The sequence below is a fragment of the Gossypium arboreum genome, chromosome 10 (genome assembly GCF_025698485.1).
Source record: "Gossypium arboreum isolate Shixiya-1 chromosome 10, ASM2569848v2, whole genome shotgun sequence".
In the NCBI taxonomy this organism is placed as follows: Eukaryota; Viridiplantae; Streptophyta; class Magnoliopsida; order Malvales; family Malvaceae; genus Gossypium; species Gossypium arboreum.
In genome coordinates this window covers 27,128,412-27,153,600 of record NC_069079.1, presented here as the reverse complement: position 1 = coordinate 27,153,600, position 25,189 = coordinate 27,128,412, and the positions used below count along the sequence as shown (strand labels likewise).

The 25,189-nt window shown below is 32.0% G+C and overlaps 1 protein-coding gene and 1 long non-coding RNA gene across 2 annotated transcripts; one reads left to right on the top strand and one right to left on the bottom strand.

Annotated features, from left to right (window-relative positions):
* The first annotated feature begins 891 nt into the window (after positions 1 to 891).
* Positions 892 to 3,956, top strand: LOC128281586 (uncharacterized). The gene is made up of 2 exons (XR_008271828.1): positions 892 to 966; positions 3,764 to 3,956. It is a non-coding gene; the product is annotated as an uncharacterized LOC128281586 (long non-coding RNA).
* A 13,156-nt stretch (positions 3,957 to 17,112) lies between these two features.
* Positions 17,113 to 24,816, bottom strand: LOC108470046 (U2 small nuclear ribonucleoprotein A'). The gene is made up of 8 exons (XM_017771227.2): positions 24,447 to 24,816; positions 24,320 to 24,360; positions 24,092 to 24,221; positions 23,770 to 23,975; positions 22,895 to 23,068; positions 19,012 to 19,062; positions 18,744 to 18,911; positions 17,113 to 17,440 (listed from the first exon to the last, which is right to left on the bottom strand). Exons 1-8 carry the CDS (start codon positions 24,526 to 24,528, stop codon positions 17,435 to 17,437), a joined length of 858 nt encoding a protein of 285 aa, XP_017626716.1. The 5' UTR covers positions 24,529 to 24,816; the 3' UTR covers positions 17,113 to 17,434.
* Positions 24,817 to 25,189: the final 373 nt, after the last annotated feature.

The following is a 25,189-nucleotide window of genomic DNA, read 5'->3' as shown; positions in this document are numbered from 1 at the left end:
CTAAAAATTAATTATCTCATAATACAGGACTCAGATATGTTCTTTTCTATTTCTCTTGAAAATAGACTCGTTAATAATTCTAAGAATATAAATTATAACCCATAACTATTTTTTTACAATTTCCAATGATTTTCTCAAATCAGAACAGGGGATTTCGAAATCATTCTGACTCTGTCTCACAACAATTTAAATATTTCATAGTATGAAACTCCTTTTCTTACACCATTCTTCTATTTGAAACTAGACTCATTAATCTGTAATTTCATATTTTATTTAGCCTTTAACTCAATTTTCACAATTTGTGGTGGATTTTCAAAGTCGGACTGCTGTTGCTGTCTAAAACTATTTTAGTGTAAATTTATGATACTAAGTTTATCACCCTTATTAATTCATTTTCACTACATTGGTAAAAATACATGTTTATACATCATAAGTATAGACCTGTAATCACAAGGTCATCACAAAATCATTCACATAGGCATGACGTACCTATTTACATCTGTAACAGCCCGATTTTGGGCCTAGTCGGAACAGTGGTTTCGGGACCACTATTCCGAGGCCAGAGAAAATTATTTTAGTATTATTTTATGTGTTATAATATAATTTTATAAGTGCATGTAAATTTTGGTAAGTTAATTTTAGCGATTTCTAGTCCAATTTCGAAAAAAGACTAAATCGCGTAAAAGGTAAAAGTTGTATTTTAGTGCCTAAAGGTGTTAATAGACTAGAGAACTAAAATTGGAGGCCTTTAAAGGGCAATTGGACCCTTTTTAAGTGTGTGGCCGCCAAGGGGAGACAAAAATTTAAAAAAGCCAAAATTTATGGGATATTAGGTGACTTTTGACCAAATAGGTAATAAAAAAAATAGGATGATATCATCCCTTTTCATCTTCTCTCCACCGATTTTTCCAGCCAAGAAATGGGTTTTGAAAGCTTCATATTTTCAGCAACTTTGAGGCTTAGCAAGTAAGTGATTTTAATGTCTTTCTTGAAGATTTTTACATTTTGTAACCCCTAAAGCATGAGCTTTCATAAGAGGGACTATTGTGCAAAATGATGAAGAGTCTAGGGTTTTGCCATGAGAGTAAATGTGTTTTTGTTGTGTTTTTATGGAAGATTATGAGTTCTAGTTGTCTAATAAACAACTTTTGTGAAAGAAATTGCATGAAAACACCTTAAAAGGGCTAGATTGCTAAGTCGTAAAATGAGTTGTAAATGTGTGAAATAGTTGAAATTATGAGTTGCTATAGTTATGAAAATGGTTCATCTAGACCCAAGGAGTAAAGAAATGTGATAAAATTATTTTACGAGCCTAGGGGTAATTTGGTAATTTTGGTAAAATATAGGGAAAAATTATAAAATAACCCAAGTGTGTCAATGGACTAATTTGATCAGTACATTGTTTTAATAAGTTGAATGTGATGTTTTAGATGATGAAAATCGGGATTTGGACCTAGAACGGAAAGAAATCGATTAAGGGATAATTACGTCTTTTTTTTTTTACCTTTGTGGTATTGAGGTAAGTTCGTATGTAAACAATACCATGTTATACATGTATTTAAATGTTATCATTACATGAATTGTAAAAATATTAATGTGTATGTGATTAATAGAAATATGATAAGACAAAGCCTTAATAGACGAGGAAAAATCCCGTTTGAACATTTGGAATAGAATAGGATACGAGTGACATGTCACTAGGAATTATGAGTCTAGATGACTAGCTCGAGAGTGAGCATTGAAATGTCATGAGATATGAGGTAGCTTTAGCTACAATTAAGGCACTTATGTGCAAAGGCTTTTCCGAGTATCCAATTAGTATTCCAAGTGTTCAACGGGTAATCCAGGGAAAGAGTTGATGATGGTCCCAATGAGGTAAGTCATTGGTGAGTATGCACTTGAGTTATGTTACGAGTTGTGCAAGTATGTATACTAAGCCTATGAGAATGCCTTGATATGTGATGATCTATGATGCATAATCTGTGTTCTTACCATGATGGATGAAATGATGTTGTATTAATTTTGTGAACAATGATCATGAATGAGTAACTTAGCCTTGACAGATTTGAGTTACTGCAGTAGTGTAACTTTGAAAATACACTAAAAATAGTGGAAAATGAGTTAGAGGCAGAACAAAATATGGGATTAAATATTAATGAGTCTATTTTCACATGAAAGAAACAGGGGAAGAAAAAGAATTCTATATTGTGTGATATTTGAATTCTTGTAAAATAGGGTCTGAATGAATTCGAGATCCCCTGTTCTGATTTTATAAATTCACCATAAATTGTAAAAAAATTATTAAGAGTCATAACTTACATTCATGGATTTCTTATTGAGTCTATTTTTACAGGAAACAAACAGCATGGTCATTGGAATTCTGTACAGGGAGAAATTCGGTTCGTAGTGTACAGGGGTCAGAGTAGTCATACCCTGAAACATGGAATACTTTAACTAATAAACTGTACTAAATGGCTCAACCAAAAATTTTGAAAATTTTATGGAAGAAAGATAAATGAGTCTAATTTTAGGGAAAATTTATGGAACTTAATTCGGAGTTTCATAGCTCCAGATATAAATAATTTAGTGACCGTTGTGCAGGAAGACAGCTTGTCGTAAACTTGAGAATATGTTGTAAACATTGATAAAACTGTTTGAGTTGCTTATAAGATATTGATTAGAACCATATGTGAATTTTGAATTGTGATGTTAGGAAATGATATATAAGTGGTTTTGATATGATGAAATTGATGTACAAGATATGTATATGTGGTGAGGCCGAAATGGCTAATATTAAATGTGTGCAAGTTATCTGAAGGGCCTTTATGAAAATGTGTGCTATCTTATTTGTATAGTGAGGCCGAATGGTTACTTAGAAATGTAATATGGCTGAGTGGTTATTTAAATGAAAGCAAAGTATATGATGTATTAGCAAGTAATGATAAAAGCATTATCTTATATATGTGCTTGTGTATGTGGTGTGGCCGAATGGGCAAGTGTGAAATGTACATATGTTTATGTGTATATAATGTGGCCGAATGACCAATTATCAAATGTGGGTTTTATTAGATATTTGATGAGGCCAAAGTGAGTAAAAAGTATATAAAATAAATTGTGCTGAGATTGTATCCGGTTTAAAGTCCCGTAGGCTTTGTCTTTGGTGTTATGTTCGGGTTTTATACCTCGCAGCCAAATGCTAGTGAATTCGATAAAGCATATGACTACGAGATCCTATGCTAAGATGATAAATTGAACTCAGATTACACATTAAGTGATTCGGTATGTGATATATATATATTATTTATGTGAGATTGATCGACGAGAATATATATTATTTATGTGAGATTGATCGACGAGAATAAAGAATGTGTAATGAGAAGCATATGAAAAGATGTGGTAAATTCATATGTATATTTGTATATGTGTGCATTCAGTTATTATGCAAAGTTACAAGATAGTTTTCGATATGCCATTTAACTATGAATGTTGAAAGTAAGTATGGGTAAGAAATGATACACTAGTGAAATTTGAAAGAATTAAAGTTAATCCGAAGCTTGTAAATACTATGTTTATATGAGTTTGAGTATAAACGAGTAAAATGATATGTGTTTGTGCATAATCAGCCAAATAGTATTGTACTCGTAAAGTGTTATGTGATTTGAACATTTGGTTTGTTTTAAGTTCAACTGCTTAAATTGCTTAAGACTTACTAAGCTTATGAAAGCTTACTTTGAATGTTATGTTTCTCTGTTTATTTTTGGAGATCGTTGACTCTTACTATTAGCACGGGGATCGTCAGCACTTCGTCACACTATCTACTATTGTGGTTATCATGTGTTTTGGACTTAGCTTATGGCATGTATAGGTTAGACTATAAGTAGAATGATATTTTGACTATTGTATATAAGCCATGCGAATATGGCATCTTATAGAAGTTTACTTTTATAAGTTTTAAATTCGATCTTTATTTGTATCTATTAGTTATATATATAAATAATCTTTTATTTAAGAAAAAGGCTCAAAATTTTACTGTTCTGATCCGATTCCTAATTCTTGGTAACGCCTCATCCTATTCCGGCGACGGCTACGGGATAGGGGTGTTACAACATCCTCACCAAATGTACATCATAAACCGAAATCATTTCTCATGAGTTTGGCATACATACTTGAGTTACTCAATGTGCTCATATACTTACTCATATTCATTCCTTATTAATCATACAACATGAATTGAATTAAAATCTCATCAATTTCATGTAAGTACCTATACCACTCACAACATGGTCATAAGTTCTCTCATTTTGATATATACCATAAATCTCTCGTTGAACCTTTTGGAATACTATAAGATATTCAATAGCGCCAAACATGGGATAAGATGCCGACGCCATGTCCTAAACATGGTCTTACACTGGCTAGCACATCAAAGTCAATGTCATGTCCCAGACAGGTCTTACACTAACTTTCATATATCAAGGCCGATGCCGTGTCCTAGACAGGTCTTACACTGGCTCTCATCTATCAGTGTCGATGCCATGTCCCAGACAGGTCTTACACTAGCTTGTATATCTCAAGGTCGATGCATGTCCCAGACATGTCTTACACTAGCTCTCGTCTCAATGCCGATGCATGTCCCAAACATGTCTTACACTGGCTCTGTCATAGCCTGATTTAGACCCTAGTCAGAATAGTGGTTTCAGGAACACGATCTGACATTGAAAAATTTATTTTATTATTATTTTAATATTTACAGCATGATATTAGAATTTTTTGAAAATTTCGTGAAGAAATTTTACCGTTTGAATGGTTAATTCAGTAAAAATGACTAAATCGTGTAAAGCGTAAAAGTTGCATACTATTAGTTAAAGGTGTTAATTGGCCTTGGTTTTTTAATATGATGGCATTTATTGGTAAATATCCCATTTATGAGATAGTGGAAGTTAGTGGAGTGGCATTTGGTGTATTTATTAATGTTTTTACAGGGTAAAAAGGTAAATAGGTTATTAAAGTTAGTAATAAATAAAATAAAAGCTAAAATCATGTTATATTCTTTCATCTTCCACCGAATGCAAAGAAAAGAAACAGCCATGGAATCATTTGAGGTCTCAGCCCTTGTTGTTTTTAATTGAGATCAAGAAATGAGGAAATCAGATTTGGATCGAGGAAAGTCAAAAATTATCGAATAGTTATTTCGGTCCGTTCGTGTTAGTACGAGGTAAGTTCATAAGTAAATAAATATTGTTAAATTGAAATATATGTGCATTATATGTGCTGAATTGAGTTGTAAAGAAATATACTTGTGAAATTGAAATATGTAAAATGTGAATTAAATTTGAGGCACTGAATGTGCGATAAATGAAATAGCTACGACTATTAAAATGGCAATGAGTGTGCGAGATTATAATAGCATTGGCTGAGAAAAGGGCACTATGTGTGTGATACTGATATAAGTTCGGTTTAATGTATTGGCAGTGTGCGATACAATTATAGCCTCGGCTAATTAATTGGCACTAAGTGTGTGATACAATTATAGTTTCAGCTAATTAATTGGCACTAAGTGTGCGAGTTCGTTGAATGTTCAGGGACGATCGAATGAATTTGTGTTTCAAGCATTGGAGAGATAAATGTGATAGATAAGAACATAATGGTACAAGTATGTACGAAACCTATGTGGTTGATGATGTTAGTATGAAGTAGATGAAAAATTATGTAAATGAATGATGAAATGAGTTGGATTTGATAGCATTATTAATGTTATTTAAAAGATTATAGATGTGGAATAAAAGTAAGACATGGCTTTGATGTATGAATGCTTGGTTCGAAAACTTGAACAGATAATGAAATCAAAATGGTTGAGTTGACTATATGAGTCATGTATGTGAATTTGGTTTATGTGAATAAGGAAATTATGGATTTTCGAGTTTGGAAGTGTTTATAAAGAAGTTGATATAACTTTATGTATGATTTTTAATAAATGACCATGGTTTGGTCAGCGATGAAATGAATATGTGTGAGTTTGATTTATATGAATGAGCTAACAGTTGTTAGTCAAGTTTGAAAGCAGGGGTATATGTTCATTATTAAATAAATTAAGTTAATTATTTAATGTGGTTTCATGAATTTACAAGTACAATGAAGGTATATTTGATTATGTTAATTTGGGTTTAGTGATATTGGTCTATAAATATCATTGAAATGATTTAATTGCTTATGACTTACTAAGCTTTCAAAGCTTACTCCGTGTATTATCCTATGTCTATAGAGTTTCAGAGACTTGCTCGGATTGGAAGTTGGAAGAGATGTCGTCACACTATTCGGTTATCGCTTCGGTAAATAAAAGCTTTAAGTTTTGGTAATGTGGCATGTATAGGCTAGTTTTGAGATGGTTCATTTTGACTTGTGTATTTATATGTAGCCATGCAAAAATGGCTCGCTAAAGATGTTAATGTTTGTGTATATTCGGGCATGGTATGAGTTCATTTTGGGAAGTATGTTTTATGGTATGTATGTATGGTATAATCTTGGTATAAGATTGATATGGTAATTTAAGATGTTGATCATGCATGAGTAAATAAATTTGACATGTGATATTGGTATGTTTCGGTATAGAAAGTGAACATGAAATTGATCGATGATATTATGGATTGACTGATACATGTTTGGAGTTGAATTTGACTGAAAATGTAGTATATTGATGCTTGAATAATGCTTGTAGGGAAAACTCAAATTTGGTGGTGAATTGGCTTTACAAATGGCCTATTTTTGTCCACACGGGCAGAGACATGGGCGTGTGTCTCAGCCGTGTGTGACACGCGGTCATGTTACACGATCGTATGTCCCCTGGGGTAGTCCTACAATTTAAAGTCAGTCTTGAACACGAGCTTGACACACGAGCATGTGGTCAGTCGTGTGACTTAAGTCAGTTTCAACCATGGCCAAGGCACACGGGCGTGTCTTGTGGCCGTGTGGACAAGTCAGTATGTATGCCCTGTTTCGCCATGGCTTAGACACACGGGAGTATCTAATGCCGTGTGAGGCACACTACCTGTTCACACGAATGTGTGACCTTTAAAGAGTTGAAAATTTTTTTAAGTTCTGAAACTTTCATATGTTATTGATTTGGTCCTGAATGCATGATTTAGACCTTGTATGCTCGATTTAAATTCATATTGAGTATGAATGACTTATAATTATTGAAATGAGATGATATTTGGTTTATGATAGTTCTGATCTAAGTTACAAGTCTGGTAATGCCCTTTAACCTATTCCAGTGACGGTTACGGGTTAAGGGTGTTACAGGCTCTCATAATGTGGCCGATGCATGTCCTAGACATGTCTTACAGTAGCACACATATCACCCAATGTCATGGAACGAATATCACAATCTATTCCTAAGGTTCAACCGGGAGTTATTGCTACGTAAATACCCATAATTTACATTCACAATGAAAGTCAACAATTCAGACCATTCTAATCGTACAATACATGGTAACATTATATTTACATTATTTACGTACAACTTACTCGTTTCAATGGAATATCATACTCCATCAAATTTATAATATATTCTATCATCACATAAGTGTTATTAACTTTTGGCATCACTTTTTCATACATAACTCCATCAACATGTAATTCAATACAATTATAACAAAATAGATTTCAAGTATATTAACAATAATATGGATAACATGCTTATTTAGTCACACGGACTTACCTCGGATGCAATTTCGGCTAATTACTCCATTTTAGTCCAAAACCTCGTACTTTTCGATTTAAGCCCAAATCTCTATTTTCTTGATCTAACATGATGAAATTCACTCATTTAATCATTACATTAATTAAAAAATTCTATAATTCATAATTTGGCAAAATGATCATTTTTCCCTTAGACTTTACAAAAATTACGATTTTTCCCTTAGGCTTGTAAATCGATTTTTATCAAATTTCCTCCTTTACTAAGCCTATCCGAATTCCTTTTATAACTATAGAAACTCAAAATTTCAATTATTTCACACATTTACAACTTATTTTACAACTTTACAAAATAGCCCTCTTTAGGTGTTTTCATGCAAACTTCTTTCACAAAAGTTGTTTATTACACAACCAAGACTCATTTTCTTCCATAAAAATTTAGCAAACAACATAAATTCTCTCATGGAAAAACCCTATACTTTTAACCATTTTATAAAATAGTCTCCCTATTAGCTAGCTCATGCTACAAGCGTCCCAAAAGTGTAAAAATCATCAAGAAAAGTCATCAAAATCACTTACTTGCAAGAGAACTAAGTGGCTGAAAGCTTAAGCTCTTAAAACCCCCTTGTTTGCTGTCATCTTCGGTAGGGAAGAAGAAAGATAAAAAGATGATACCTTTTGTTTTATTTTATTCTATTTCTAGTCAAAATTAAGTCATCAACCACACCAAATTTTGACTTTTCTACTTTCTTTCTCTCTATGGCCGGCCAAGCACCTTTTTTTAGGGTCTATTTGCACTTTAAACACCCCAAATTTTGGTTCTCTAGCTATTTAACATATTTAGCTAGCAAAACAAACTTTTTCCCTTTATGCGATTTAGTCCTTTTTCGCAATTAAGCATGGAATCGCTAAAATTATTTCACCAAAATTTTCATGCACTCATATAATCATGCTACAACACATAACTAACATTAGAAATAATTTCCTTGGCCCCAGAATAATAGTTTCGAAACCACTGTTTCGACTAGGCCCAAAATCAGGCTGTTACAAGAAAGTAGCCACTTTTTTTGAGATTTAATTAGTCGGAAAGTGATTCCAACATTTGGTATGTCAAATTTTATTTACTTTCCTTAGAATTTAACTTTTCATTGGGAGTTATTTTCCCATGAATATGGCAATATGGTTCCCATGATAAAATGTGGGAAACTTACGTTACCATGTAGATCGGAAAGTTTAAAAAAATATCAAGACTAAATTAATCTTATTTTATATTAGTTTAGGGTATTAGTCTATTAATAAATGTAAAAAAAAAAGTTATTGCCTTCCTCCTTCCTACTACTTGATTTGCTTTATTACTTTAACATATTCTTTGAAAGTAAGCTTTTTTTCTTGATTTTATTCTTTATATGCATACTTAATCATCCATATATTATATCTGTAGTGGCCCAAATTCGTACGGCCCAGACAAAACAAAAACCCAAAAATAATATTAATATCAAAGTTTATTTACAAAAAAAAAACATATTGGTACAAATTACAAGCCCAAAACCTAAACTACCCTAAACAAAACCTGTTAAACCCAATAACTCGGTAGCCCAAAAGCCCAAAACCTAAAAATTTTTCAAAAACCCTAGCTCCCTCTCACGTCGTAGCGTCACCACATCAGCAAGCATGCCATTTGACACCCCCTCTGCCGCCACCACCTACAAAACAATAGAGAAACAGAAGCAGAAGTAGAGAAATAGAGAAAAAAAAAACAAAAAGCAAAAATAATATACCTTGAAACAAAAAACCGAAATCATCTTGTAATACAACGATCAAGAAAAATTGGATACAAAAAAGCCTACAAGTTTAATAAGAGGTAGTTCTTGCTCGCTTGTCTTTTAAATTTCAACATAAAAAAAAAAGGGAAAAAGTTATGTTTTTTACCTGTTTCACTGCGCTTCTGTCGTGAGGGCCCCCTTCTCCTGCTTGAGAGGGCTCCGAATCTCTTGGGATTCATCGAAAGCCCTGTCGGAAGACGGAGAAACCGAAAGGTTTCTTTGCCTTTGGTCAGATTTTGGACGAGTTTTTAGGGATTCTAACCCTAGATTCATGTTTTACGAGTTTAAAAGATCAAAAGAGCCCTTTTGGGGGAATTTTTGACCCCAGAGGCGGCGGTCGCAGTTGTCGATGATTGGTGGCTGCGGCGAACCTGCGACGCCCCATGACCGGATAAGGAAAAGGGGTTGAAAAAGAAGATAAGAGTTTTTTTTTAAAAAAAAGGTTACAAATTATTATTATTAAGATTTTTTTACTTATATATGCCCTCAAAATGGCATCGTTTCAGGCTTGGCTTCAGAAGCCCAAAACGGGGTCATTTCGAAGCCGACTCGAATAATTCGACCCAATCCCCTAGGATCCACATGTTTTCCCATGGAGGGCTAATTTCGATTTTGTTCCTTCCACTTTTTTTCTCTTTTTTTAACTTCATCCTATTCCTTTTTTTTTTTTACCCCATAGTTTTAATTTCTCTGCAAATCAGTCCTTGACCCACTGTTTACCTACCAAGGAAATTACACGTATGCTAGGTTGGGGAAAATAACACCCTGGGTCCATGTACTTTTTATTTTGTTTTGATTTAATCCTTTGTTTGCTTTTTTTTCTAATTTATGATTAGAATTTCTTTTAACTTTCAATTTAGTCCTTTGCCTACTTATTTCTTTTATTTTTATTTTATTTTTTATTATTTCCAGCACTTTTATTTTATTATTATTTATATTTTATCCCTCTCTAAATTATGCAATTTTATTTACATCCTTGAGTAGTTATTTTTTAATTTTATTTTTATTTTTGTCATTAGATATGACTATTGTCGAAACCATTTTGAAAGGGGTTTGGAAAAAATCGGGTTCGACTTTTTGAAAAATGAAAACAAAAACGGGAGTTGCCACCAATCAGTTTAAGTGTGATTGAACCACCTTCAAACTAATTTTTGTTTGAAATCATTTGTTTTGGTCTACGAAATCAAGAAAACGGGTTCGGGAGTCGATTACGTATGAGGAAGGGTTAGCACCTTCGTAACGCCCAAAAAATTGGTACCAAATTGAATAATTTTTTGTCTTTAATGTCAAAAGATTGAAAGAATTTAGAAATAAAATCCTTTTTTTTAAAACCATAATAATTTGAACAAAAAAAAAGTTTCCTTCGCTTCAAAAGAGTACAAACATCACATCCAGCTTGATTGGACATGATATCTTCAAACTTTCGCAACCGAAATCATCTTATAATTTGTGAAACTCGTTTAAAAGGATATTTTTAGACATTTAGACAAACGAAAAATTGCAACCCAGTATGTTAGGGCACTACTTCCCAAATTCCTAAATACCAAAAGCATTGCCTCACTTTTTTAAAATTCCTTTTGGATTAAATGAGATATGATTTTTTTAAAAATAATGATGTATTTTACATATTACAAGAAATTAATACTAAATAAACCTAGCTACATAATACATGTTTTATCATTTTATGCGAATATGGTATTGAAGATTATAGATAATAACATAACTCATATAATACAGTAGTATTTCATGCATATATAATCATAAAAATGTGCATATATTATCATTCCATGAAAGATATAATGTGACAAATAATAAATATAACTATATAACTACATAATATATATATATGTGCAACAATATTCCATTCAAATGTATAAAAACGATAAATAATATAATAATAATAAACAATTTACAGGATAATATTATTATACCTACCACAACATCAAATAAATATATAAAGAAAAACTAAAATGAACAAACAAATTATATAAAAGGATAAAATCTAAATATAGTTTGCAAAGAATAAATGAAAAACATTTAAGGCAATAAATAGTAAAGAAAATTTTAGACAATGGCTAATATATATATAAATGTATTGTACGATTTAATATATTTAGTATATATTTATAAAAAGTATTAATATATTACATGAGAACAAAATTTCACATTAAATTTAAAAATATTACATATTAGATTTTAAATAATAATATATGAAAGTGTAATTTTCAACAATAATTTACAAAATTTTAAATTATACATAATAAATAGTTAATAATAAAATGATATAAAATAAAATAATAAATAAAAATGATATAATATATAATAATTTACATATATATAAATATAATAAAATGAATTATAAAGTAAAATATATATATATATAATAAAATTTATAAAACGTATATAATAATATGATATCTAAAATAAAATAATATATGTTATTTTTATATAACTAATGTTTATAAAATAGATAATACATATAGTATTTTAAAAATAAATTAAATATATATATAAAAGAGGACTAAAATTGAATTTAATTAAAATTAGGGCTAATTTCAAATAAATGAAAATCTTGGGCTTAATTGAAATGCGTATTAAAAATGAGGGACTCACTAGGCAATTAGCCCTAATCCCCAAAACGATGCCGTTCCGAAATAAACTTTAAAATGGGAAATAGGACTGAATTGAAATAAGAATAGAAGATTAGGGCTAAATTAAAATAAAATAGAAATGAAATCGTAAATAATGAAAATGAAGGAGGACTAATTGGGCAATTTGCCCTTTTAACAAAAACACGCGGATCCTATCCGGGTTACGGGTCAACACGCAGATCCTGGGGTCTGAAACGGTGTCGTTTTGAAGCCATTTGATTTAAGTAAAACGGCACCGTTTTCATATGGCTATATAAGCCAAATTTCAATTTTGAAATCATTTTGAAACCTGATTTAAAAAAAAAACAAAGAAAACACTCTGAAGGAGGGCTGGGGGATGGGTTCTCGGAGTGCTATCAAGCCTCCGTCCAGAGATTTGCACGCGCTTACGCGCCACCATCAACGCCGCCACGTACGGTGGCCGAAAGCTGGAAAGCTTCCTATTCCAACGCAGATAAAAAATGGTACATCTCCTCATTTCTATTTTCATGATACCAGCATATATTTGTAAAAAAAAATGAAATATTCACCTCTGTGTTCTTTGATAATCTGTTGATGTTTCTCTCTTTTTATGTATGTATCGACTATTTGTATATTTTACTCCAAAAAAACCGTCCTTTACAAATAAAAAAATAGAGGTTTTATAACCCCTGGATACATTTTTGGGAAAGAATCTTTTTGATTTCTTTCCAAGTTTGTCTCTTTTCTGTCGTAGTTCTTTCTTTCTTTTGCAGGTATGAACGAGGATCTCACGGCGATGAATGTTGGCATTGATTTGTGCATCGATTACGGCTTGATACGAGGACAGAGTCATGGCGTGGGGCGAGGAGGCATGACGGTTGAGATGTTTGTGGCGCCTAGGGTTCCTGAAACCCTAGGCCTTTCCCTCTTCTGTTAACGAGTTTTGCCATTTGGGCCCTGCATGTTTTGGGTTAAGGGTGTAAACGGGTATTGGGTTAAATGGCTTTTTTGGGCTAAGGGTTTAGGCTAATCGGGTCTTGGGTATAACCGGGTATAGGGCTTTTGGGCTGCAAAGGTAACTGAACTTTGGGATTTGTAAATGGACTGAAAATGGACTTTTTTTTTGATAAATTTGTTTTTGTTGTTTTTTATTTATTTATTTATTTTATGGGCCCGGGTAAATTTAGGTTATTACAACTATTATTACTATTATTATTATCATGTTATAGTCATTTACTATTTTACTCTCGTTACTTTTACTACAATCATTTTATCCTTTTATTATTATTTAATTATAATTTTTTTGTTTGTACCTATGTAGCTATTTTGTTTTTTTTTTGTCATTATTTTATTGTATATTATGTTTACATACACTTGTTCATTGGTACCAAACTCAAACAAATTAATTGCACATCACATTAAATGTTATATTTGCTTTTACTTGACACATAGGAAATAATTAGAATTGAGATGATGTTCTGTAATTAGGGGATTCGAGAAATCATGCCCTAACTTATAGGGTACGGCTTTCTCCTTGAACTGAAATAATCGAACATCCTTTTAAAATTCAATACACATAGGACTTAAGTAATAATTAAATGGAAATTATTCTTATTTTCGAGGATTCGAGACATTGTGTCTTAACTTACGGGGCATGAATCTCTTCCCGAGTAACTCGAAATATGAAGGCTTTTTCCATAAAATTTAATTTAGTTAGCAATATTTTAATCGAATAACATCATGCAAATAAAGGGGATTGCACTTTAAATTTTTTTTGAATTCTCAATTCTCGAAACTAAGATATCAAGTAATCAACTAGGTACCATTTTAGGCATTATGAGGGTGCTAATCCTTCCTCATGCATAACCAACTCCCGAACTCACTTTCTGGATTTTGTAGACCGAAAATCATTTTAGTAAATCTAACATTTTATTAAAATTATCAAATTACAATGTGATTCAATCACACCTAATAAAGAGATTTGGTGGCGACTCCATCTTCATTTTTAAAAAAATAAAAATTCGAGTTCCAAAAAGGTTTCGACAATATCATCTACATATTATATTTATTTCTATTGTTTTCTCTCTTTTCTTTTCAGTATATTAATTAAAAATTCAATTTTATTATAATGTTATGAATCTTTACGAGCAAAAGAAAAAAAAATTTAAAGTTTGGGCTTAATTCAAGACTGATTTGATAATAATCTCTTTTTTTCTTTTTTTCATGATTTACCTTTAAATTATGGTTTATTGAATGTGATTAAAAATTCTACTGGAATGATTTTCAAGAATGAGCAAATGATTGACAGCCCATTTAGAAGTAAAATAGATAAGACAATAGATCAATCAAATTTCAAAGCAGATATGTATTATATTAAAGTAAATTATGTTTTTTCAATACCCAAAGTAAATTATGTTACATTAAGGCTTTAAAAAATAATGTAAAAATTATCAATTAAATTTTAATATTAAAATTTAATCCAAATGTTTGTTAAGAATAAATTTTATGATAAAAATTAAATACATAAATATTTTATTTTATTTAATAAGAGTAAATTCGTAAATTACCATTACATTATTAAGAAAATACTTAGTGAACCACATGTAATAATATAACTCTCCTAAAATTTTAGTCAATAAATTTTATATATACCAAATATTATAAAATAACTTTCCTAACCATCATTCTATTAGAATTATAACATCGCCTTAAATTTCTAGAAAAAATAATTAAAGAAATTAAAAGATGTAATAAAGAAAAAAAAATACTTTGGCCAACAAGTGCAGTGTCTTACTAAAGATGGAATGTTGTGTTGTAAAGGTAACTCCAAAAAGGCCAATTCGACCATGACTCTATCACTGTTTATTTAACTAGTCAAAAGATTTCTTCTAAGGGAAGAAACTCTTTTACAATGTACAAACTAAAATAACTTCCCACTTTCTAAAAAAATTTCCTAAAATTAATTTCACTTTCTTAATTAAAACAGATTTTTTAATTTAGAAATTCCCACAATAAATTTATCCAAAAAATTATACTTTTAGATATTTCACTAAATTGGTCATGACTCGAATTCCTAAACTACATTGTTAAGTGCATTAAAAATCTTATTGAAATATATACATATACATATTGGATAATCAACCAAGAGGATCCCATTCAAAGTTGGTCTCAAATTTTGCCTAAAAAAATCACTACTTTAGCATCTTCAACTTTATTAATTTTACTCCATCCTTACTTGAATCAACAGGGTTTGATATTTGCTGCATTAGTGAGAGATGTTAGTAAATATACAATCGACCTGAACTAGGTATAGCTGGTAATAATATAAACTTATCACTTAATTCACTCATTTTCATGTTTGTGGCTTATACATTACTATATAATAAAGCTCACCATGGCCAATATTGTGAAATTTGAAATGGATCCACCTATTAAACTAAGATTTGATTGCTTCAACCATTCAACTAATATAATTTAACCGAATTTTTTAAAGAAAAAAAACTACTTTAAAATGGTGAAACATCAAAAACCATGAACCCAAGTAAAAAGTCTATTAAGAAATTCATATGGCCCTGGCCTTTTTGTTGCTTCTGTTCTGTTTTTTTTTTCTTTTCTTTTGGCAATTGACTGATTGAGGTATTTGTTTTTATGAATGAATAGGGGTGTAAAAACCCGTTAACTGATTAAATCGAAATAAGTCGAATTAATTTAACTAAATTAAGTCATTTATCAATTTATTTGGTTAAGTTAAAAGGTGATATGGGTCGGGTCGGGTTGAGTCAGTAACAAAATTTCAAGTCGGCTTTATAGGCACAGGCTCGACTCGGTCCAAAAAATAGGCCTAAAATTTTGTTTAACCCTAACCCAAATAAAAAAGTTAAAACCCGAGCCTAGACTAGCCCGCCCGTATTGGTTTTTATATTATTTTTATATATAAAAATAAATTTAAAAAATATAATACGTCAAATATACTAAAAATATTAAAATAAATATTTCTCAACAAATTAAAAATATTTTTTTAAAAATAGTCTTTATACTTAGATAACTCTAAGATAAGTACAACTTAACAAGAAAATACAAGTAAAATAGTAGTAAAATTAAAAATAAAACAATAATTATACAATAACCAAATAATAATAACAAAATAGTAGCAATATTTGTGAAGTTACAGCAAAACAACAGCAGTTTCTTTTTGCAAATTTTGACTTAATTTAACCTAGACCAAAAATAAACCTTACCCAAGAACTAACTTGTTTTCTAAATAAATTTTATTTTTTTCCCAAATCTATTTTTTAAATCTAATTTTTTATTGAAATCTTCTCATTTTTCAGACACAACTTTGGACCAAGTTGAATGTCAGAATCCATGATAAGTGTAGGTCAAACATATCATTTTTTGTGATTTCATCAATCGGTGCTGGGTTTTGAGTTTTCAAACAGTATAAACTGATCTATTTCTTAAATAAATAAAAACTAATGTCGATACCCAAAATTCAAATGCCTAAAGCTCATATCCATACGATGGCAACGAAAACCCAAATAAATTTCCAGCCCAAAATTTACAATTTAATTAATTTAAATAAAATAAAAGAAAAAAGTCAATTTCTCCTCTAAGGCACGTGAAAGGCACGTGAAAGTCGACCCTTCGTGTTCATGCCCCACGGTCTAATAGATGTCTCAAAGAGTGGACTAAAAGAGCGGATATTCCCCTAAGAGCGGAAATCCCGCATCCAAAAGACTAGCAGCGTATTCGTCGCAAACAGTCTTTGTCCAATTCTTCCATCAATCCCATTCCCCTAACAGCTCCTTCTATCAAAGAGCCAAAGAGGGCATTCTTTCACAAGCGATTCTTGCACAATTTTTTACCTCTCGAATTTACATCAGATCCAGGTGCTTCCAATTTCTTTTGAAACTGAAAGAATACTTAACCACAAATCATGTTGGGTTAAATTAGATGTTTCTTTTCAATGAGATAATTATCACTTTTAATTAAATTGAAATTTATAATGTGAATATAAGATTGGAGTTTGTAATTTGATTCGATGTTTAGAATCATATTCTCAACCATCTCTGGGCGTTCCGCTCCCATCACCTTTGCACCAAGTCTAATATCCAAAGGATCAACTTAATAAAATCCACGCCAGATGCATTCACAACTATATCAAAACCAGTAGCACAACAAAGGAGCTATAATCCATATCTCAATATCCAAACAAAATAGAGCTGAGTACTATCCTTTAGACTACGAAAATCGATATCCCAAATCCTTTGTTGCCATTCAACAATGCACCCAACTGATTGGCTGCTATTCCTGAAACAACAAATAAAATAAATAAATAAATAAATAATGAGACCACTTACCATATTAACCATACATGGCACATGAACACATATTAGAAACATCAATACATTCATATACGTGAAACTTACTTCAAGATAAAACACATAAAATCATCTATATATTGATCACACATGAAACTAACTTGTCATGAAAATTTGTCTATGAAGTCTAAGGATCTGAGCAACTTCGCACTGAACTACAATCCCAGACAAAATTTAATAAAATTTTCTCAACACTCAAACCATTTTTATCAAACTTAAAAATGGTCTAGCTGACCTTTTATTTTCAAGCTTTGTTATAAGTCAAATTTGAGCTCAAGGATGCTTTGTATCTTTTAAGCTAGTTAATAGATAGATCATTTAAAACTTTTTAGCTGTTTCTCTTTTTGTTTTTATTTTAATATATGGGGCAGAAATTACCCAAACCCCATTCTACCTAACACTTAAATTAAGCCGGGCAGCCATTTTTAAAAATATGCATGCACACATACACAGGATGCAATACAGAAAAAGAAACTATATGACAGTGATTTTTACAAAATAAGGATACAGGCATCATGGAGATACATCAACAAAAAGTATATTCTCACCATCATGGAGATACAAAACTATTCGACTTTTGACTGATCAATTTTGTCTTAAAACTATTTTGTATTTTAGCGATCAAATTCTATATAGTACATATATAAACTCCCTCACTCAAAAGTTCGGAAATTCTTTTCTTTTTTTCATTTAATCACTTACAAGTTCAAACTAAAAGGAGCTTAAAATTGGATATACTTCATGAAAAATCAATCAATAACAACTTTTATATCAAAGTAGTAGCAAATATATAGTCATTTAAATTAACTTTAACTAAAATATTAATAAAGGATCGTTTAAAACACGTATATATAAAAGAGTTCAAAGCTGGATATGCTTGACCATGAAAAGTCAAGCAGAGACAATTTTAAGGGAGATAAGAACTATTAAAAAAATAAAGACATCTAAATTAATTTTAACCAAGTAATTAATAAAGGGTCCATTAAAACAAATAAAAATACATAAAAACAGATTTGTTACCATAAGTCATTAAGGTAAATTTATTATCTTGAAAAAATCTTTGCGAATAACTGTTATAGCATTCAAGTTTCGGTTTAAGCTTTAAAACAGAATGCATATAAGGATGCATGTACCAAACCTTCCAATAAGCCAAAACAATTTAAAATATCTACACAAAAAGCTCATATGAGCACAAATAAAATTCAGAATCCTCATGGTAAATATCAACATACCTGTTCCATGGGTGCAGGTTCTTCATTCTTGTCTTCATCCATATTATCTGGTTCAACATTGGACTCATTTTGAATATCAGAAACCTTTTTTTCATCTCCGCCTTTAGCAGCATTGGTATCATCACCGGGAATCTTCAAATCTGCAGGAAGTTGACCTGTCTGCAATGCCTGCTCAAGCAAAGAGACATCCAGAATGTGAAGTTAGAATTAAGAAAGAAATCTAAACGACAACTGTCATTAAAAGCCACTCCTGCAATTAAGTAATCACCTTTTCAAGTCTTGCAACCTCTTCCAAAGTCTGAGAATTCACAATAGCCGCCTGCATACCAAATAAATCTAAACCATATCAGAATTTACCCATAGTGATGCACTACAAAAGATGCAGAAGTCATTTAAAACATGACAAGAATTACCAATGACCATTTATGTAGTTAAAGCCACAAAAAGATCACAAATATGCAGGCAAATTAAAAATTAGTGCACAAGAAAATAATTTAGCAACATGGTCCAGACATCAGTCCCAGTTATTGACAAACACTGTTTTTACATTTTAAACCTTACTGCCAAATGTAACTAATGTCAGAAGGTTGCTCAAGCATTCTCAAAAGTACCACTCATTTAGACACATCTTATCATACATGTATGATTTCCTTCCCATTAATGCTGCTGGTTAGATGAGGGCACATAAAAGTGTGGGTGCCTCTAGCCACAATCTTAAAACATATGTAAAATATGTAAGCTTTCACATAGACTGTTCAGAGGGATGTGTCTACTCTAACTGTGCTCTATCGCAATAACTCAACAAGCATCTTCTTGCTCAATATTTTTGTGGGATGTGCTTTTTGAGTTGGACAAAAAATATAACAGTATTCTGGAAACTAAAAGAGTATGAAAAAAATACATTAATTGACATGTTCACACTTCACATAGTCCATCAAGCAGTGGTGATTTTTGCATATTCATGCATCAGATCAGTAGACACCACTGCCAACCTCAACTGCAAGACTGAATCTGAAACTAATACAATCTACTAGAAATAGAAAAGAAAGTAAAGAGCACCTAAGACATCGTGTCAACAACTTTGTGAATTAAATTGGCAACTTTGTAAAACCCCTCCAAATCTTTGCGAATACAAATCAAACTCAATCATGTAATAAAATTTCTTAAATCGAGGCATAAAGCAATTATGCCTTAAGCAATAACTATGAAGAAAGGAAAAACTACAAACTTATGTTACGGAGGTCAATGTTACATTGGAACTTAAAAGTTGCCATGAATTGCTTTGAAGTACAGAAAATTTCCTGATCCTATGTTCTTTTCATTTCTTTTTTTGTTCAAATACCCAATCCTATGTTTGGTTAGAAGGAAAGGAAAAGGGAAGAGGGGGGTAGTGGAACCTCTCCCATGTTTGTAGATCAATCTGATAGAAAGGAAGGGAATTAAAAGGGGGGTGACAAATCTTAAACCATAATATCTTTGAAGCCCTTCTGATAAGAGAAGTATTTGTCACTAAAAATTTTAAATCATAGACAGATTTATCCCATGTCAAATTACATTTTGGCCTATCAAGGATATCATGGAAAAATAAATGATAATCCTTACATTTCAACCCATTACCCAGACTAGGTCAATATATAAGCCAATCTACCCTTTCACACTTTGTTCTGGAGCAATAAACAAGGGGTACCTTACTCACTGCTTTCTACTCTTATTAAATCCTTTCATTTTCTGCTTGTAGCTCCCAGACTCAAGATTAAGACATCTAATTTGTAGAACAATATACCATTATTTTTGGTCCTACATGGAAAACTTCCCATACTTGGTTTCAAGCATAGCCTTACCTGGTAAAACCTAATCTATTTCCAGCATATTTCTCTAACATGATTTCAAGTTAATCATTTTCGAATTCATATTAATTTGATATACTGACCCCCTTCTTTATAAAGTAATAATGTAAAATGGGATCCAAATGTATGGTTAAGTCATTTACCATTCATTTCTGTGGCATAACTAGGGGTATTTTGTCCTTAGAACCATTGATCTGACTTTACAGTACTTTAGTCTCAACTCCTTGGGAAGGTAAGAAGATGGTCAATAGAACAGGTCATACTTGGGAGATACAAGAATACAAAGATACTGAGTTTGTTATATTTCTCATCAAACCAAACAAAGGAAGAAGACCTGCAATGAGGTCTCCAGTCATCAGAGATTTTCCAAGATCTCTTAATCCAAATGCACTCCTAATAACTTTGGTAGTTTATATCGTAAAAATGCAATTCCCATTTCCCAACTAAGCCTGTTATAAGCTTCAAACTGCCTAACAGGTTTTCCAAGAGATTCAGGGACATTTTAGAACTATTTAGTTTTAACGTTTTATGAATTATGACCGTGATTGACAGCAAACTGCCTAACAGGTTCTTTTGTGAGGTTCAAGGACATTTTAGTTCCACTTCATTAGATTTATAAGCTTTATTCATTAGATTTATAAGCTTTATTGTAATCACCAAGCCTAACAAGACTCCCTTTCGTATTTGTAAACAGTTCCTGAAGCCACCACTCAGGATGGCAATGGATAGTAAAAAACCTAACTGTTTTAGTGGATTCGGATATTGCAGATTCAATTAAGCTTACTATTCACGGAAGATTAGGATATTAACTCTGCAATATCAGTTATCTGGATCTGATTTAATTTTGTTTGGATAGTGTTGGATATTCAAATCTATTTTGCTTATACGGATAACAGATTTGGACATCCAATATCCATTTAAATACAAAATTCTTATTTAATTTCTATTTTTATTTTTTAAAATATTTTTAATGAATTTGGATATTTAAAATATATGTATATTCCATCGATATTGCTCTTTAAAACTAATACAGAATCAGATAGTAATTTACAAAAAGGGAGCATATAATAAACGGATCAGGATAGGGTAGATTAAGCACACTTAGACTTGGGAGATATTTAAAAAGTTGCAGATACCCAATCTATTACCATCCTAATCCTAAACTCTTTTGAGATGCATCAAACATCAACCTTAAGCACTAAAACTGTTTAAGTAACTGCATTAGTAATCATAATTCTCATTTTATGATTCATGTCATCAAGATTGGAATCCAACATAGTCTATTACTGAAGAAATTAAAAAGGAGGTTTCCCCTAAATACCATTATTAGTTACGAATTTTTGGCACCAAAAGGATACTTGAAACATGTAATCATTTGGTTCAAAAATCGAAATGGACATGTAACTTGCTACCAACCTAGAATGCGGTGCATGAAGGTAATGGCCATTGGCCTACTAAATCTTTTCCCTTGTTTAAGTTGAATTTTATTTAGTTAAGAGTGATTCAAAATAATAAGACAATTAAATTATTTAAATTTTAAAATTCAAAGTGAGCAAATATCAAAACTAATGTGTATTTCTAAAATGAGAGCCTTTTTACCCTTTAGACCAAACCTCAAATGAGAGTCTAAATACTTTGTTACTTGGACTCAAGAGCGTGTCAGATATGGGTATGTATCTAACACGGGTATGGTAAGATCCATCTAAGTTTCTCCACGTGGAGGATCCTTGCAGGATGTACCTCCATATCCAGGGTTTGGTTATGAGTGTCAGACACAAATACCTCAAGAAAAATGAAGATTTGGAGCATCAAAGTCTAAATATGCATCATAATATATAGCAAAGTATGGTAAGATCTGTGTTTTTTCCATGTGGAGGATCCCTGCGGTCTTACCTCCATACCCAAGCATCAGATATGAGTGCCAAACACAAATACCTCAAGAAAAATGAAGATTCGGAGCAACAAAATCTAGATATGCACGCATCATAACATATAACGAAGTTGGCTGAGATTCTTGTTAGTCAGTTCAACTATTATGCTCTTTTGAAGTTTCTACCACATATGTAAATGGTATCCAAGCATACTTTTCAGTGAGCAACTGAGGTAGTCAGAAGGCAGGTTCTTCCATTTTACCCTTAATTTCTATCATTTCTTTTATTTCATCCTGTCCCGGATAAAGTTCTCTCAAGTCCCTCTAAGATGCAAAAGCCAAACACATTAATAAAAATAACCATTATGAAAACTAAAACACTATCAACTTTATTATCCTAGATTCAAACTAGTATTATGAGGAAAAGGCAATACCTTGATAGCTAGAATTTGCTCAGGTGTCGGGGCAACCACTTTTGGCATCTGTTCTTCCTCTGCAACTTCTGAAACATTTGGTACCTCTTTTGGTGCAACTGTCTTTGTAAATTCTTTCTTTATTTCCTCTTCTGCTTCTTTAGATGCAAAGAGATTTTCAGCTTCTAGTCTCTCCTGTGACCCATGAAGCATAATTATGAGAAAAATAATTCATATAATAGTAATACTTGCATGAGGAATAGAAACTACGAAAATCAGAACATTTAGCCCCCCACCCCTACACCCACCCTTTCTTCCCCACCGACCCAAAGATGAAGAGAAAAGAAATGCTTAAGTAACATCAAATAAATACTTCAATCCTATAGTTTCAATCCTATAGTATAGTGTTTATTTGAGAGATAAGTTAAAGATGAGCAATACTAGACCATTAGACTAAAAGAGAGATTTGTCATTTTGAACAAAAATCCAAATTCGGGATGTATTTTCCTAGTAATCAGAGCACCGATGATGACGACGAGGCCAGAAAAGAATAAGAAGAAGAACTAAGATACCATTCTAACATCTAATAGTGTTCCATCGATTATCTAATTCTCAATCAGTCACCACATAACAGCATTACGTGAACCTACACGTGCTGCTGCAAAATATATATTCAAGCCAAACCATGAAGTAATTAAACAATGTCAAAAAGGAAGTTCAGATTTACAAAGCTAAAGGCTCAGTCAGGCAAATACTATCAGGAGAATAAATACAGGTATGCTGCCAGAAGTTTCTCAATTAAACACAGCAATTTCACATAGGCAACAGCAAATGCATAACATAACAGATTAAAACCGTATAAAAAGACAAAATAATAGTTTAGCATATCCAATCACCTTAGCTTTGACTTTCTTGAAATCCAGAACACGGAGTGATTTGAGTTTGTGAATCACATATAACCTATAATTAGGTTTTTTTGTAATATTGTTATCCAACAGGCTAAGGAATTGCAGCTTAGGGAGTGATGAAAGAGGGTCAATCTCCACTAAGTTCACCAGCCGGTTATTTGTGAGAACCAACGTATGTAAATTTGGCAAGAACTCTGCAAGAAAGGGAAATGTGAACAGCATAAGAGCCTTCCTACCAAGAGACAACATCAAAAGGCAAAGGGCACATGCTAAAGTACAAGGGAAATTGAAGTGTTGATTCAAAGCTTACCCCCAATATTGGGATTGATACGAGTAACTCGGTTGTTGTTTATAAGTAAAGTACCCAAGCGTTTAAGATAAGGGAAGTTGTCCAGCTTCACAATCTCATTGTCAGATAAATCTATGGTATCGAATTGGTCCTATCAATTGAGCAAATGTAACAAAAAAAAAAAGGAACCCACCAGTAAATTAAAGCTATGAATGCACTAAAAATTGACACAAACAAAGTAATACACACCTCGGTAGCACCCAAGTTTTCGATTACAGCAATTTTGTTACCTGAAAGGGGAAAAAGGAAAGAAAGGGAATTTTGAGAACATTATTATGAGGGTTAGGGTTAGAGCGGAAGAAGGGAGAAGCAGCACCTCGAAGATCCAATTCTCGCTCTTTGAGGGCATTGAAGAAGTGAGGACACTTCCAAATCAAGTCGGCCGTGAGCTTCACCATGCCTACCTACTTCCTTCTTTTCTATGTTTTTGCTCTGCTAAAACCCTAAACCACCGCCGCTTTCTTTGTTCAATGAGGCGTTGCGTTGCGTAAGTTTGGGAGCGGCGAGTCGGAGTCGGCCACTTTGCGCCTTTACTCCTTAAAATTCATTTCTTTTGGTTCCGTTTTCATTTTTCTTCACCCGCTCTTAAACAGCTGTTAAAACGACAACATTTTGTAGCCACTAAGAGGGCTTGGTTATCTTTTTTCTTTTTTCTTTTTTAACAGGAAACACCATAAAAAGCCATGCATTTCATTGTAATTTTAACTTGCAATTTTAATAATATGATTAGCAGTTTTATTGTAGTTTTTAAAAATATGTCGAAAATGTACTTTTGAATCACGATTTAAGAAATGATAAATCAATCGTAACTCCGACATCCTATTATTTGCCACAATGCCATGTTGTTTTTAGTCCTTCTAAAATAGCTCTTTCCTCGACCTTGAACATTGGTTCCTCTCCACCTCTAATTTAAGCAGGCCCATTAGAGACTGAGACTGCTCCATCAGTATTTAGCTTAGTCCACCCTCTCTCTAGTATCATCCAGCCTTCACATCTCATTCTTTGGTCATAATAGACCTCACCTGACTTTAAATTCTTAAAGCTTGTAGCCCAACCCAC